Source organism: Centruroides sculpturatus, unplaced genomic scaffold, assembly GCF_000671375.1.
Source record: "Centruroides sculpturatus isolate CEXI.00-Female unplaced genomic scaffold, Cexi_2.0 scaffold76, whole genome shotgun sequence".
NCBI lineage: Eukaryota > Metazoa > Arthropoda > Arachnida > Scorpiones > Buthidae > Centruroides > Centruroides sculpturatus.
Genome location: NW_019384451.1, coordinates 792,780 through 810,956, shown reverse-complemented (window position 1 = coordinate 810,956; position 18,177 = coordinate 792,780). Strand labels below are relative to the sequence as shown.

Genomic DNA, 18,177 nt, shown 5'->3' with positions numbered 1-18,177 from the left:
GGGTCCCCCAAAGCGGTAGGCTGCCACCTTGACCGCTCGGCCATTCGGCCGCCATTGACTTTTTTTAATAGGCATTCTCTGGAAATGCATTCATTTAAATTCCTCAACTATTTAAAAAATTTTTAAATTAATATTTAAATTTATACATTTTATAAATATTGCTTATTTCATTTAAAATTTAACCCGATTTTTCTAAAAGTTAAAAAAACTTATCAAAATTTAAACTCATGTTTTATTATATCTATTTTAAAATTTCGAATTTTATAAACTAACAATATTAATAAAATATATTAATAATACCCATAATATTATAAATAATAAATTGATATCATAATCTGGAATACGAAACAGTTGTAATTTTTGTCACGTGATTCTATCTTAACCTTTAATATTTGGCGCCAATTCTCTTGTAGTACGCGTGGGATATAATTTCCCTTCATTTATTAATTAAGTGCAACAAATTAAGATTTTATACATACATATATAAAATGCCTGGTGTTGATGATTGGATCAATAATCCTTTAGAAATTGTACAGAAAATATTTGGTAATTCATAAAAGTTTTATATAAAAAGAAAGATTTAATATTTAAATGTAGTTTCATTTAAAATATGTACTTGACTTTTTTTAATATATATATTTTTAATAAATATCCACCGCTTTCTCGACAAATAATTCACACTAATTTCACAAACACCTTACTTTTTACTAAGCTTAAAATTCTTATTTTTAATAACGTTTTCAACCAATTAATGTAGGCCATAGTCAGGCTTAACAATATAGATGTTCCAAAATAAAACTTACCGTTTTTCGAATATTTTAAATTTTAAAATACTGTAATTTAATTTTAAAATAAATTAAAAGAAGTGTGTATATTAAAAATAAAACTAATTAAACAAAGCTAACTAGAAATAAACATGATTTAAGGATTTTTAAGGCCTGTTCCTTTTTCTATTATGTATTTCCACGCTGTTGGAAGTGCATTAGCATCCCTAGCATTTAGGCAACTGTTTTTTATTTTACTTTTGTAGATTTTCACCTTTTCCATCTCAAATGCAATGGATGGAGGAGAGTGCACCATTTTAATAACTTTTGCCTCTTCCCATTTTACAACAGCTCCTTTGGTCTGCACCATAATTGCTAATGTTGTGCTGCTGTGTCCTTTGTCAATGTTGTATTTATGTTCCCGCAGATGTACCGTCAAGTTTCTTCTAGTCACACCCACGTAATCTTTTTTGATTCCTAATTGTTAGTTTTCAAATGGTATTTTATATCCCCCAGCTTTCTCTTCTTTTTTATGTTGTCTTTATCTTTCCATAGAACATAGTAAGCTATATATATATTGGATGCTCTTTTATAGACCATTCTCAAGTTTTTATAAGAAACTAATTCATTAACCATACTTCCTAAATGCCTATTGTATGTGAATTTGTTAATTCCTTCTGAGTTAGTATCATTTTTGTCTTTATTTTCTCTGTACCCTTTGATAAGTCCTTCAATTGTGGTGGTTTTGTAACACAAAGTTGTTGCAACCCCTTTAATTCTATTAATCTCTTAATAGCACATTGGAACACTATAAAAATGCTCTTCTAATGAGTGGTTTAAAAAGCTGATAATTTATATTTATATGGGTTGTTGGACCAAGATGGTATGTAGAGAGGAGCATGCATGGGTTTTAAATACACACCTGTGTGTATATCTCCTTGTTTAAATCTTATATCAATATCCAAAAAATGGAAATGAGTACAGCTTTTGAATCAAAAAAGATTATGTGGTTGTGACTAGAAGAAACCTGGCAATACGTCTGCGGGAACATAAATACAACGTTGACAAAGGACACAGCAACACAACATTAGCAATTATGGTGCAGACCAAAGGAGCTGTTGTAAAAATGGGAAGAGGCAAGTTATTAAAATGGTGCACTCTCCTCCATCCATTGCATTTGAGATGGAAAAGGTGAAAATTTACAAAAGTAAAATGAAAAACAGTTGCCTAAATGCTAGGGATGCTAATGCACTTCCAACAGTGTGGAAATATATAATAGAAAAAGGAATGGGCCTTATTAAAAACCTCTAAATCATGTTTCTTTCTAGTTAGCTTTGTTTAATCTGTTTTATTTGTTTATTTATTTTTAATATACACAATTCTCTTACTTTATTTTAAAATTTATTGTTTAAATATTATTTATGTNATATAATAGAAAAAGGAATGGGCTTTATTAAAAACCTCTAAATCATGTTTCTTTCTAGTTAGCTTTGTTTAATCTGTTTTATTTGTTTATTTATTTTTAATATACACAATTCTCTTACTTTATTTTAAAATTTAAAATATTTGAAAAATGGTATGTTTTATTTTGGAACATCTATATTGTTAAGCCTTGATAGCCTATATTAATAGGTTGAAAACATTAGTAAAAATAAAACAATTTTAAGTTCGGCAAAAAGTAAGGTGTTTGTGAAATTAGTGTTTTAATAAATAGTTTGTTTATTTCTGAACAGATTCTTGGTTTATATCATGTTTTTATAATTAATCTTTTTAAATATGAAAGAGATACATTTTGTATTTAAGTAAACAACTAAGTACTATTTGTAATGCCTTGTTTTATTAATTAAAACAAATTTACAAAGTTGAATTTTTGTCTACATTTATAACAGTTGGTTCGAAGCTACCCATCAACCAATGTTGAATATTATTGGGCTAGAACAGCTATAATATTAATAATATATATGACAATTTGGCACTAGAGTTAGGCATTAGGCACCATTCTAGTGCCAAATTGTCATTCTATTATAGCTGTTCTAGCCCAATAGTATTCGGTATTGGTTGGTGGGTAGCTTTATAATCCATACATTTCTATATTCAACGGATGACTCAACGGTGAGAGAACAACGTTTCTAAATGGACCGTTGAGTTCTCCATTGAGACTAGTGACGTCATTGTTGTTTCACCGTTGAGCTCAACGGTCTCGATGACCTGAAAGACTGTTGAGTATTCAACAAACTAAGATGGCGGCTTCCATGAAAAAGTAAATTTCGCTTATAGAAACTATCTATTCGCTGCTGTGGATGCTGTAATAGAGGACAGATTAATGAACATGTACAGTATATGATAAAACGTGATTGCACGATTATGTTGGATAATTTGGTCAATATTGAAATATTAAGATTTTTTTCATTTGTCCAAAATTGATTACGACCGATATTTGGCCCTCTAAATCTTTCTAATGATATATATTCAAGAAATTAATTAAAATTATTAAAGAAAGACCCAGTATACAAGAAAATGATACAGATATGGGTTCATTTGAATAAAACGATTTATTTGAATAATGGTTACTTTAATTGTTTAGCAAAACAGACACAATCTCGCCACCTTCTTGTTACTTAAGTCAGCCATCTTGAAAAGTGACCTCTCAATGAAAGCGTTTCTTTTTTCTTGCAAAACGTGATGTCAGATCGTTCAACGGAGGGACTCAACGGAAAAATCACTGTTGAGTCAACCGTTGAATATAGAAACATACGTAATATATTGGGTTTTGTGATGATAGTTGGTTCAAGTTGTATAAAACATTCTGCATATGCATATATTCAATATAAATGCTATACAGTATATATAATTTGATGCAGTTATTTCAACTTTTAATCTGATTACATTGAAAAATCCAAATAAATACAAAATAGTATTCTACTATGTTAGATTTATATCATAACTATAAATATTAAAACATGTAAAATTATTAAAATGTAATATAAATTTTATCAATTTTATGACTTCTTGTTGTTAATAAGAATGAATGCATTAATTTAATTAATTTACAATAAATTGAAGTCATAATTTTCTTAATTTAGTTATGAAGTTGAATTCATTAATTTAATTTTCAACTTTATAATTAAAACTTTATTATAATCTATAGTTTATAGTTTATCAGAAATAAAAACAAGCAAAATTATACAGTGTTAGTATATGTATATTTTTCTTTTTTCCAGAGGAAGAAAAAAATGATTGTCATAATACTGTAGTTAAGTATTTTGCAAGATTCTTAGACAGAGAAGACTCTAATAAATTTGTAAGATAAAAAATTTTTTTATATAAAATTTCATTTTTAAATATTTTAATAATGAAATAAAAGTGACTTAAATTATATTTAGATTCCATCTTTGAATGACGTATCTCTCAAACATTTGAAACCAAATACTTTAGTGAGATTCAGATGTATGATTCAAGATATGTTTGATCCTGAATTCTATTTCAATACCTATGAAGTTAAAAATATAAGTACAGGTCAAAATATTTTAAGATGTGGACTTTATAAAGATTTATTGAGTTGTGAGGTAATTTTTTTTCTCTTTTTTTGTTGTTAGAAAACATTATAAGAAGTTGAATAAATTTGCTTTGTGATGTTGGCTTTTTGTGTCCTCATAATTAAAATAATTCAAACAATAAACAAAATGAATAAAATTATATATTAGAGATACACCAATAATTAATATTGGAAATGATCTATTATTGTTGATTTGTCATGACCATTTATTTAAAATTGGGGATTAAATTGATTATCATATATGAAAAATAAATCTGAAAATTTAAAATCTAATTAAACATAATACTGTACAGTAATACCTCGACTTATGCGAACCCGGAGTTATGCGATTTTCAAATCTCGTTGATTCGTCTTTTGTTTGAGCGCCACGCAACTCTTGATTACTCACTCCCCCCACACTATTGTTCAGCTTACATGTTAGGACGTGTCGCACGGAATCAACACATAGTTACAATTTATTTTGTGTTATTTATTTTTGTGTTTGTTATATCTACGGAGACTTGAGAGACTCTCTGTGGTGATTTCTTGTAACCGTGAACGAATCAAAAGATGAGATAAGATTAATGAGAACATTTATTAGCTTACATGCATCCGACTTGGATTTTACACAAATTGAGAAATTATACCCGGGTTACGTGAATTCAACTTACGCGGTTATTGCTCAGTCCCACCTATCGCGTAAGTTTGGGGTATCACTGTATATTTCTTCCATAAAAGGATATGATATATCAAGCATAGTTAAATAAATAAAGTATACAATATATCTCTTTACTCAAATATTTAATAAGTATCTTTTTATGAAGAATATATTGTTAAATTGAAATTGCTATATGTTGTTTATTTAAAGATAATCAAAAAATGCACATTTGAATACTATTTTATGTAATTGAATCACATCAAATTTTCAACTGATTATTACAGCATTAGCATTTTACATATAATAAATAAATGCAAAGTAAATTAAATCATAAATAATAAGACAATGTATTGAATGGATAAATTCTTCAAAAATTCCAATAATTAATCTATTAATTATTTAATATTGTCTTGTTTAAAATGAATATTTAAATACACTATTAATTATAATATATAAGTTTACTTAATAAGTCATTACATTAAACTTTTTAAACTCATAAATAGGATTTAAAATTTAATAAATTACTATATCTGCTATACCTCCAACTGCACTTACTGCAATACATCAGAAATACTCCAAAAAACCTTTAACATGCAGCTTATTTTGCTACAATACCGAATGTTTTCGGTCAGCTTCACTGACCTTCTTCGGGCTTGAACAAAAAAGTTTAATTCAAACTGTTTGGCAAAAGAATTTTCAGTTTGAATTAATCTTTTTTGTTTGAGCCTGAAGAAGGTCAGTGAAGCTGACTGAAAATGTTTGGTATTGTTGCAAAATAAGCTGCATGTTAAAGGTTTTTTTTTTTTTTTTTTTGTTGAAAGGGGTTAGAGGGCTGTCCACAAATAGCGGCGGACTTATGCCCTGTTGGAAGAAGGAAAGAAGAAGTTAGGATAGGAAGAAAANAAAAAGTTACTAACAATCAAGAAATAAATGTTTATTTCTTGATTGTTAGTAAGTCTTTGTTGTAAATCAAAAAATAAACAATTTCTTGATTTATTTCAAGTAACAGTCAAGAAATTTTTTGATTGATACAAGTTTGTTGATTGTAAGTCTTTGTCGTAAATCTCTTGGAAGTCGGAATAGAATATACAGTAGACCTTCCTATAACACGGTAGATACATTCCGTTTTATATGAATTCTGTGTTTTACAAGTTACTTAAATACATGAACCAATCACAGCCCATCATGTATGCAGTTTACGGACTACGGCTGTTTGAAAGGTTTTCTTCCATAAAATTAATTGATTCTAGACTAATTTTGACTCAACATTTCCAAAACATGTATAATTTTTTGGAAATAATACATATAAACTATGCTATAAACAAAAAAATTGTAAGATTACTTACTGAGTGTGCACCGTTCGACGATGCCATTGCTTAAGCTTGTTTTTGTCGCGGAGCGGCACATTGAACATCTGGCGCGTGTTTTCTGATAAGTTATTTTTCTGCAAAAAATTTGCTATTTGCAAAAAATTTGCGCTCATACAGTGAAGCGAGTGATTTTTATTTTGCTTCACTGTATGAGTAATTAAGATAAATCAATATTTAATGAATAACTAAATTTAACTTGTGCAGAGTAGATTTCACTTTTTGCCCTATTGAACTTTGGAGACATAATTAATATAAATATCATTTTTATGGCCATTAAATAATAATTGGTTTTTAGTAGGTTCGCTGCTCATTTAAACTCAACGGTTTGTGCAATATTAGCTGTTGGTCTAGATTCGACCTATCCTGTCGCGACATGAGTCAGCGATGACGTTTTACTGTATTATACAAGTCTTTTTTAGCGTGTTTATACGAATGCGATCACAATTTTTTCACCGTGTTATATGAATCTGTATTATATGAACCCGTGTTATAGGGGGTCTACTGTATACAACTGATCTCATTGTTTTAAATTTAATTTTTATATATGTTTTTCTTTTTTGAAAAATACCAGTATTGTTTGAAGAAAGATATATGTTGAATTATTAAGATTAATTTTCTGCAAAATAATTTTATTTAATTTGATATTCCAAATGAACAGTGTTTTCTGAAAAGTAATAACTAAATTTATACAGTTCTGATTATTATTATAAAAAATTTCTAAATTTTAGAAAATTGTCAAGGGGAAAATGCTTTTAAATTTTTAAACTTTACAATAAATTAATTAAAAAAATAATGTGCTAATGGCACATTATTTTTTTAATACATCTAAAATATTTATCATTTCTTATTTTTGTTTTTCAGCAAACAGAAGAAATAATTGTCCAGTCACCAAGAAATATTAATTCAGAACGGTTGACATATCATTGTATTTCTGTTCCTGGTGAGAATGCTTGGGTTAAGGATGTATCTTTTTAAGCTATATTTAATCATTATTTATTTATGCTTAAATGCTTAAAACAATTCTTGAACTCATTTATTTTTAAATAAATCTATATACATTATTACTTAATATATACAATCTAATGTATATAAAAAGATATTTGTTGTTGTTTGTTCTTCATTCAAAATTTATATATATATATATATATAATCAAGACTATATTTAGATATAGTAAGTTACTTTTTTGATTACTTTTGAGATAATTAAAATTCTCACCTTTAATAATACATTAATGGTTACAGTCAACCCCCCCTATAATGCAATAGATATGTTCCACCTTATAAGAATTTTACGTTGTAGGAATCCTTAAATACATGAGCCAATCACAGCCCGGCATGTGTGCAGTTTACGGACTATGGCTGTTTGAAAGGTTTTCTTCCATAAAATTAATCAATTCTGGACTAATTTGACTCAACATTTCCAAAACACATATAATTTTTTGGGAATAATCCATATAAACTATGCTATAAATAAGAAATTGTAAGATTACTTACCGAGTGTGCACCATTCAATAACGCCATTGCTTAAGCTTGTTTTCGTTGTGGAGCAGCGCACCAAACAGTGGACGCGTTTTCTGATAAGTTATTTTTCTTTGAACTTTCATAATTCGTTGAACTTTGGAGACATCATTAATAGAAATAATTTTTATGGCAGTTGAATAAGAAATGTCTCTTTCACAAGAAATGTATAAAATTACAGTACTGTATTAGACTTACAGTACCTAATTTATATACTGTACAGACGATAGTAAACTCGACTTACCCACCTAAACTCTCCGTAGCGTGTAAGTAGTTTGGCTGCTCGCCCACTATTGGTCCAGATTCGACCAATCCCGTCACGATATGAGTTGGCGATGAAGTTTTACCACATTTTACGAGTCTCTTTTAGTGTCTTTATGTGAATATGGTTGCAATTTTTTTGCCACGATATATGAATCCACATTATATGAACCCACGTTATAGGGAGTCGACTGTATTTTTCCATTTGAATGACCNAAGAGAGAGAGAGATTTTTAAAAATGTCTTCCCCCTTAAGAGTAATCCCATTCCATTTTTTTTTTTTTTTTTTTTTTTTTCCTTTCAAATTTAAAAAAAATAATTTTTATATAATTATTTACTAATTTTTAAATTTGAATCTCAATAAATTATTGTATTAAAAATAGAGAAATTGTAAATTTTCTTAGTTATTATAAATGTAGTTTAAGAAAATGATATTTTAATGATTGTAAAAGCAAGATATGATTTACAAAAAAGTTGATCTTCAGTTAATATTTTCATAGTATGTAAATATCAGCAAGTTAATTAGATATATGTTATAAAAAATATAAAATTCTGAAGTTAAATTATCCTTAAATGTGAAAGGGATTTTGTCATTATTCAAAATTAACTTCACCAAATGATACCAGCGCTTGTAAAGAAATTGTTGAAGAAATGGATGAATTTGAAATACAAGTAAAAAGAAAACGATTAGATACTGACAGAACAGGAAATATAACTGGTAAGATTTAGATATATATAAAAATATTTTACATATGTATTTCTTCCTTTATCTAGACAAAATTTTTAATTTATTATTCTGTTTGGGAAATTGGGAATATGAATTTGTTTCTATATTGATTTAAGTTTCAATTTTTCTTCATAATTTAATGTTTTGAGGAGAGACATTCATCATTAGATAAAATTTTCTTAAAATTTTTATTAATAGTATAAAATTATTTCAATATTGAATTTATTTTTTTTATTGATATATAGAAGAATTGCCAAGTTCTGCTGCAAATGGTCTCTCAGATTCAAATATTCCTCATCTAGAAAATGATGAAATTGCATGTATAATTAAACTTTATGATACTGCAGAAAATTTTAAAGTAACTGAAGTCATTGAATGTATTGGAATACTAGATACATCTGAATCAAAAAGGTAAGATTTAAAACAAAAAAATATATAGTGACAGTGAAATGAATGGGTAAATATCACTCACTTCACTGTCAGAATCATATGAACCAATGAATTATATTAACTCAAAAAGAATAATCTTACTTTAGATCTTTAACTTTTTGCATATAAAATATAACTCCATAGAGTTATATTTTAATTATGCATTGATTTAAAATTACTTCCTGTCAAAGTGAGTCAATAGGTGAAAAAATGATCATGTGACATAGGTGTTGTGCGTATCAATGCAGTTGTAAACAAGGCTTGTTCGAAGGATAGCTTACTTTAAAATAATGGAAGAACAAAAATATTTAGGAAGGTTAACAATGGTACAATTAAAGGAGAAATTATAAAATACAATGCAAAAGTTAGTGTGAGCAACAGGGAAACAGGGCGATGGCTTACCTTTTTACTGGCAACAGTTAGGTAATAACTGCCCGTAGCTCAGTGGATGGCGTGTTTATTAATTTGCATGTTTCCCATGTTTCGGGATCAGCTTGTCAGGTCATGTGGGGTAAGAGGGGGTCGTCGGTAAGACATAGACGATACTTGAGTAATAGACACTATGAGTAATTAAGATAAATCAAAATTTAATGAATAACTAAATTTAACAACTAACACTTTCTATTTACAACCTTATCGATATTAATGCCTTGTGCAGAGTAGATTTCACTTTTTCCCCTATTAGACTAATGTAACTTTATTACATTATATGCATAGAATATATAAATTAAATAAGTGTGATATATATTTCAAAATATATTTGATGCATTTTATAATAAAAATAAAAGCTAATGCAATAATACAAAATTTTAAAATAATAATACACTGAATGCATTAAAATATCAACTGTTAGAAATACCTTTAAATTTTGATATAATTTGATATTATTGCATTAGTGTTTTTTTATTTCTCAACATCATATTGAATACTATATCAATGAAACTTTAGTATTGATTTTTCATTTAACTAATTATTTTTTTAAAGCAAATTTGTATTAATGGAAATATGTTAAAATTGTACTGTAATATTAATTAAACACAGACAAAATTCTGGTTTAGGTGTTTTGTCTGTGTTTGATAATATATTCCAGTACAGGTAGCCCTCAGTTTACGCCACAGTTCTGTTCCTACGAAAGTTGGCGCAAATCGAATCGGTACAAAATGAACCCATATTTACAGTGAGATATAGGGTTAGGTTCTACATAAGTGAAAAATAAGCAAATAATTTTGTTTATTAATACAATATAATACAAAATACATATATTATAAATTTAATTTTTAAAAATGTATTTTATGATAAAATAAAATGAAATGTTTTTATTAAAAACTCTTAAGAAAAACAAATGATATTTCAAAGTTTCGGATCTCTTACATTTTTTGGAAAAAAGTATCCATTTGTAATTGTTTAGATTTTTGTTTTCTTTCATTAATAATTTTGGAATATGGTCAAATGAACAGGATGATGCTCCTTTTTACATTTGCACTTCGCTCCCAATTGTTGTCTAACTCAGTGTTTTTCAACCTGTGGGTCGTGACCCCCGGGGGTTCGCAAAGCCTTACATGGGGATTGCGGGTAAAAGAAAAAGACAAGTGTTTGTAGGTCCTACATTACAATAAAAAAACCTACAATCTCAGTGAGAAGGCTGTGCCTGTTTATTTTACAGTACAATTGGCTTTTTGATCAATATTTAGGTCTCAACAGAAAGAAACTTAAATAAGTAGCTTTTAAAATCACTGACATAGTTTTAATATGGCTCTGGGGGTTGCCAAAATTATTTAACTTGTAAAGGGATCACTTATTCAAGAATGTTGAAAAACATTGGTCTAACTCACAAAGTTCATCCATCAAACTTTCCATAGTTGAAAATAGGCCTAGTTGAAAGGATACGCTAACCCGAAATAGAGCTACAGACAAGCGGAGATGCTGATTGGTTGACTCCAACCGCTGTAGTTCAGTTTGGGTGGAAAAATTGAAGTTCGTTTCATCTCGCTAAGGAGAGTTAGATATTGTCTGGTCCCAGAATCGAATTACAAACAGTGATTTCTCGCTCGGAATACTGCTGTAGGACCAGATAAAATCCACTACAACACGATTAAAAATCTGTCAAACAATTCCCATTGTAATCTCCTGAATCTGTTTAACAGAATTTGGACAGAACATACTTTTCCTGACTCTTGGAGACTATCAATTATTATCCCCATTCCAAAATCTGGTAAAGACCACCAAGAATCCCTCTAATTACAGACCAATCTCTCTTACAAGTTGCCTGTGTAAACTCTTCGAGAGAATGGTAAACAGACGTCTGATGTATCTCTTAGAGAAAAAGGAATACTTCTCACCACAACAGAGTAGTTTTCGTAGAAACAGAAGTACCACGGATAACTTAGTAAATCTTGAAACATCTATATGCGAAGTATTTGTTAGACGACAGCACTTAGTGTATGTGTTTTTTGATATAGAGAAGGCCTATGATCGCTGTTGGCGATACGGGATACTTTGTGATCTGCACCAATTCGGATTGGGGGGTAATTTGCCAATTTTTATAAAAAACTTCCTACAGAATCGAAGATTCCAAGTCAGGATGGGCAACACTTTACCTAGACTTTTCACACAAGAAGGTGTTCCTCAAGGTTGTATTTTGAGTGTGACTCTGTTCCTAATTAAAATTAACAGCATAGCTGACTGTCTTCCTCCTAGTGTGAAACACTCTCTGTATGTGGATGACTTTCAGATCTCCTGCCAGTCTAGTAACATGAGTTTTATTGAGAGACAACTGCTAACCTCCCTAAATTGCATAGACAATTGGTCCAAGACCAATGGTTTTAGTTTTAACACAGAGAAGACCTCGTGCATCCACTTTTGCCGAAGGCATGGTTTGCACCTGGATACGGAAATTTACCTAAATGGGGATAAAAACCCAATCCAATGGTCAAGGAGGCTAAGTTTTTAGGTGTTATATTTGACCAAAAACTGACTTTCTTACAAGATTTGTGCAACATGAAATGTAGATGTTTAAAATCTTTGAACCTTTTAAAGGTACTGGCTGCTCATCCTGGAGAGCAGACAAATGTTCTATGCTCAGGATTTATAGGGCCCTTGTTTTCTCTAAGCTGGATTACAGATGCATTGTGTATGGCTCTGCGCGAGAATCTACTCTTCGGATGCTGGATCCAATCCACCATCAAGCACTACGTTTGTGTACTAGTGCATTTCAAACTTCTCCTGTCCAAAAGTTGTACGTGGATGCTTATGAGACTCCACTATCTCTCAGGAGAGAATAGTTGTCTCTTTTTTATTACATTAAACAAAAATCTTAGAATAAACTTACAGCTGATCATTCAGATACACACCTGAAAAGATTATTTGCCACTCGGACAAGTAGTGTCCCTACAATCGTCATAACAATGGAGAATGTAAACAGCACGGTTGACCTGGACACAAGCAACATCTCACAGGTTGAGGTTAATAGTATATTACCTTGGTCAACTCCTGTGATAAATGCTGACTTTAGTTTAAAGCAGTTTCTTAAGGAATTTACTCCAGACTATGTCTACATACAGCACTTTGCAGAAATTCAACACCAAGACAGGAATCTAATTCCTATTTATACTGACAGTTCTAAATCGGATGATTATGTTGGCTCAGCCGTTGTTTTCCAGGATGAAATCATGGCAGAACAAATTGTTCCGAATGCATCCATCTTCACTGCAGAGCTGCAGGCTATTCACCTAGCCTTAAAGTATGTAATCAGAAAAGGTCATCATCACTGCGTGATTTACACTGACTCAATTAGTGCACTCCAGGCTTTGATCTCACGTGAACCTAGTTTTCACTCTATAGTGATTAAAATTTGGAAACTAATTTGTCATTTTACTATGTGTAACTCCTCCGTAAAGTATTTTTGGGTCCCAGGCCACGTAGATATAAGAGGAAATGAAGAAGCTGACACAGCTGCTAAGTCAGCAAGTCCTTCACACCATACAATGCGTATTGAAGGAGGTGATTTGAAGCTAGCTGTTAAAAAACGACTAGCAGAAAGATGGCAAAACATGTGGAATTCACAAGTCCACAATAAACTACATGAGATCAAGCCACTAATTGAAAATTGGACTTGCAACGAAGGTTACAAGAGGAGATCTGAGGTTATCCTTACTCGTCTGAGGATTAGACTTACTCGGTTTACTCATCAACACCTTTTGAACAGTGATGATTATCCAGTATGTAGGTATTGCAATTATACTTTAAGTGTTAAACGCACACTGTGCGAATGCCCTGAATTTGCAGAGCTCGCACAAATCAATTCGGGAATGGAAGTTTGTCAACAATTTTGGGTCATAGGCCAAGTCTTGAGAAGGTTTTAAACTTTTTTAAAGTTGTTAATATTTACAAAGAAATTTAACTAATGAGTTATTTATTTATTATATTTTAGATTTTATATTTATATTACCATTGGCTTTTTAATGGTTAAACTGTTATATTTTGTTTATATGTATATATGTATTTTCCTATTTATTTTATATTACAAATTGTATTATGTGTCATGGTGCAGTATAGCCTGCATGGCTCTTGTGCCAATAAAAACCAATCAACCAACCAGCCAACGAGAAGTAGATTTTGTCTCACTAATGGTAATTTGTGATCGCTGGAAGTGCTACTGCATCGTAAGGTGTTTTCCTGAACAAACTGATACGAGATATGAACTATTCGCATTCATTAGCACTCTGGATTCGAACATTTATTGGACTATTAAGTTTAATAACTTGACTCGTGGAACGTTTAGAATTTTAATATTAATTTAATGCANTCTGTAAATTTATAACACAGTATTAATTTACATAGGAAATTTTTAAATATATTCAATAAAAATGTTTGTTTTAACGAATGTACAATGTCATGATTCAGTAAATACATCAACACTGAAACGAAAATCAGTCTGGCATAGGGAAAATCAGGGAATTACACCATAAAATGGCAAATTGCACAGCAGCGTTATTGTGAGTCAGTGTAAATTGAGCCAGCATAAACCAAAGGCTGCCTGTATTGGAGAGTTATTGATTGATAATATTAAATTTTCGTAGAAAATAATTTTATTTAAATTAAATAATGCTAACTAAATTTTTGATAAGTTCAAATTTCAGTAATAAAATTTTAACTTTATAGTAATTTTAATGAGATGGATGAAGATATAGAAATGAGTTCTCAGGTTCAGTCAGTATCATCATTACCAAAAATTCATGCAATTAGGATTAAACCATTTCTGCATAATAATCCTTACCTTCCTATTAATGTCAACTTGGAAAATAGATTAGGTAAAGTATATTTTTAATTAATTTTTCTTTAGAAATAATACATTTAAAATAAAGTTGATGACTCTTGATGAAATAAATATTATTTGTACTCATAACTTCTACTTTAAAAATGAAAAAACTAAACAAATTTAAAACTTTTAGCTCCCAAAAAATGTGTTAGATTTTGATTTCAAATTTACTTTAAATATTATTGTTTTCAAAACGCAAAATTTTGTTTTGTAAAACAATAATAATTAATTATTCAAAATTCTTTATTTCACTTCATTTCTTTGTTGTTTTGAAGAGAAAAGAAATAATTTAATAAAGAGCACAAAAATCCAGAAATATTAATATATATATATATATATATGATACTTCATGTAAAACTGGATCAAAGTATCAAAGTATATTAATTTTTTTATCAATGGTAAATGCCAATTGCACTACTATACTTTTGAAGTTTTTAACATATTTATAACAATGTAATCAAAGCCAAATGATTGCTGGATTATATTGGACTATATTAATGCTACTATTAATAGTTAAATGTTAAATATTTTGGCCTAAAGATAAGTGCTGGGTGCCATCTCTTGATAAATTTAATAATAATAAATTAATATTTTAATAATTAATTGAGAAGGTTCTGGAAGAAAAGAATTGGTCTGAAGTGGGACTCAAACCCACTTCTGCTTATTGTATAGTTGCATTGTCAGTTTTGCTACCCATATCTCTGTCTGATCTTTGCATCCAGAAGTATTAATTTAGATGTAACCATACTTGTCACTCACAGTGTATGGTTATATCTAAATTAATAGTTCTAGAAGCAAAGATTGGATGGAGGTCTTGGTAGCATAACTAGAAATGTGACCACTTGGTAAGTGGTATTGCAGGTTCAAGTCTTGCTTTGGGCCAATTCTTTTTTCCCAGAACCTTCTAAATTAATTATTAAAATACAGTGACCTCTCACTTATACACCTCTCATTTCAGCAACTCTCTCAGTTATGAGACATTTATCACTTATCCTGGATGAAGCCTGTTGGAGATAATGTCTAAAATCTCTCATTTGAATGACTCTCAATGTAGAACTGAGAGAGTCATTTAGACACTCTCAGTTCTACATCACTACAAATGTTTCAGACTAATGTATTTTTCCCTCACTTTACTGTTGTGATTGACAATCACCAGAACAGAATGGTGTCACTTTGCCCTAAGTCAAACAGGTGCCTAGGTAGATAAGAAAGCAGAGAGGATTATCATACTGTACATATCTGTTTTTAGATAGAGAATGGCTGCTGGCTATATGTTTAGATAGAACAAGTGGTAATGTCATAACAGTTATATTTTTAACATTTTTTATTCAAGTTGGTCAATCTCTCTTTTATACAACTCTCTCATTTGTATGACTTTTTTCATTAGTCCTTTTAGAGTTGTATAACTGAGGTCACTATTAATTTAATTATAATTATTAAATTTATAATTTCAAAATTTCTTAGTTCAAAATAAGTTTTATTGTATGCTTTACTATGATTTATTCTAAACATACTTGACAATCATTGACTACAAAATACATTATTAAGGTTGCTATGATTCTTTATATTATGAAATTATTTTAAAAAAATTTTTATTATTTTCTATCACTGTTCTTCCACAATTATTACCACTCAACCCATAAGGAGTAACATTTCTGATTTTTCATTGGTCGTAGCCAATGGGATGAGAATATCTACAACATATCATACATTTGATACTAGATGACAGTTACTTTGACATTAGCAATACAATGCCTTATAACTGCTGTGAATTATATATATATATAAATATTTATTGTTTTTATATTTATAATTAAAGTATTTTTTCAATATAATGTGATTAAAGTGTTTATTTTTCAACAGCAATGGAAATATTTTCACAAGCAAGAAGATTAAGGCATGATTTAGTTAGATGTTTTACACACATTTTACTTGGTGATAAATTATCTGCAGAATATCTTCTTTTCAACTTAATATCTTCAGTATATTATCAACAAAATATAACAACATTAGGAAAGTTTTGTCTGAATTTAATGAATATACCAACATCAAATGGTTATGTAAAAAAGTTGTTCAGTTTACTGCAGAAATTAACTACAAAAGTAAGTAAAACTTTAAAAATCTTTTAGCCAATGCAATTATTTAGATATTTTTAAAGTCAGTTTTTAATTTTTTAAAAACTGAATTTCAAAATATCTAAATAAAAGTTAAATTTCTAGCATTTATGTTATTTTATTTTACTTTATAATAATATAATATAATATTATATTATTAATATATAATATTTAACTAAAAAATAATGAATTTTTTATCAAAACAATTTTGTAAGTGCTTTGATAAAAAAAAACTTGAAATAAAATGTGACAATAATTTAATATTAAAAACAGACATCATGAGTGTCATTTTGCTGGACAATAGTTAATACCTGTAAACAGCCACAGCCCATAAGAATATTTTTTTCAACTAGCTTGGGAACAATTGTAACATACACCTTACAAGTCCTGACCTAGCATCAAGTGATTTTTACTTGTTTCCTACACTGAAGAAGAAACTGCAAGCGAAGTGTTTTCAGAGTGACAGTTATGTTCAGAACAAGGTGTGGCATATTTTGTGTGCTCTGGACATGATCTTTGAAGGGGATTTGAGATACTGGAACACTTACAGAGATGTTGGGATGCATAAGGTGGTTATGTTGAAAGTAGAGGACAGATGAAGCTGTCATTCTGTGTATGTCATGTTCTTATAAATAAATTCTTGTTATTATACCAGACCAGTAGAACTTATTTATTGATCTTCCCAAGTATGATGGGATATTTCTCTTCTCTGAGTTTGAAAGAGGCCATGAGATTTGGTCTTATGTAAGCCTCTTCCACTTATTTATATCTGAGTATTTTTTACCAGATATAGAGCATGTCATAGAGAGACTATGTAATATGAGAAAGGACTATTTTAGATGGAGGACTGCATTGAAATAGGAACTTAGGAATTGAGAAACAGGAAAGGACCTTTTAGAAAAATGTTAAGTATAGCAAGAGTGATTTAGTGTCAATGCTATGATGCTACTCAAGACTGACAAATCTAGAGACATTGTAATCATAAACAGGAATAGATAGCTATGAAGCTACTATGCAGGAGTACATTTTCAATAAAAGATGCACAGTTCTCCCCACAAATACCTCATTGATTTACAGACTCAGGTTATGTGGTTCACAAATGTGAAGGTCCGAAACCCTTTTTCTGTTTTAGATCAGTATAAATCTAGGAATTTTCCTAGTAAAAGAGAAAAGGGGGACTTCTACGGTCAATGACCAAGACGCTCTCCTCGAATAAGAAAAAAACGGAGAATGTTAAAATATCAATAAGAGAAATCATCTCTATTTGTTTAACAGTTATTCTATAGACGTTAGTATCAACAAGAAGGGAATAAGAGATATTTCTTATCACCTCTTGGTTGCACGTAACACGTGGTTACGGCAATAAATCGCCTTGTTCATAGTCAAACTCGACGTTTGATATAAACAATAACTAAATAGTTGACCAGGTTAAAGAAATTATTGTCAAATGATTGTTAATTTATGGATGAGAGCCATCAAACCTA

The 18,177-nt window shown here is 29.6% G+C and overlaps 1 protein-coding gene across 3 annotated transcripts in view; it reads left to right on the top strand.

Moving 5' to 3' along the window:
* Window positions 1–372: 372 nt before the first annotated feature.
* LOC111620560 (mini-chromosome maintenance complex-binding protein-like) overlaps window positions 373–18,177 on the top strand; it is a 59,714-nt gene continuing 41,909 nt past the window's right edge. For 2 of the 3 annotated variants that reach the window (XM_023362499.1, XM_023362500.1), the window contains exons 1-8: window positions 373–546; window positions 3,986–4,065; window positions 4,148–4,330; window positions 7,189–7,290; window positions 8,689–8,824; window positions 9,079–9,244; window positions 14,423–14,571; window positions 16,443–16,681. In XM_023362499.1, the coding sequence (XP_023218267.1) occupies window positions 489–546; window positions 3,986–4,065; window positions 4,148–4,330; window positions 7,189–7,290; window positions 8,689–8,824; window positions 9,079–9,244; window positions 14,423–14,571; window positions 16,443–16,681 (1,113 nt within the window). In that variant the 5' untranslated portion in view covers window positions 373–488. Of the gene's footprint in view, window positions 547–3,985; window positions 4,066–4,147; window positions 4,331–7,188; window positions 7,291–8,688; window positions 8,825–9,078; window positions 9,245–14,422; window positions 14,572–16,442; window positions 16,682–17,046; window positions 18,168–18,177 lie in introns of those variants that run through there. The other variant, XM_023362498.1, reaches the window with a different exon arrangement.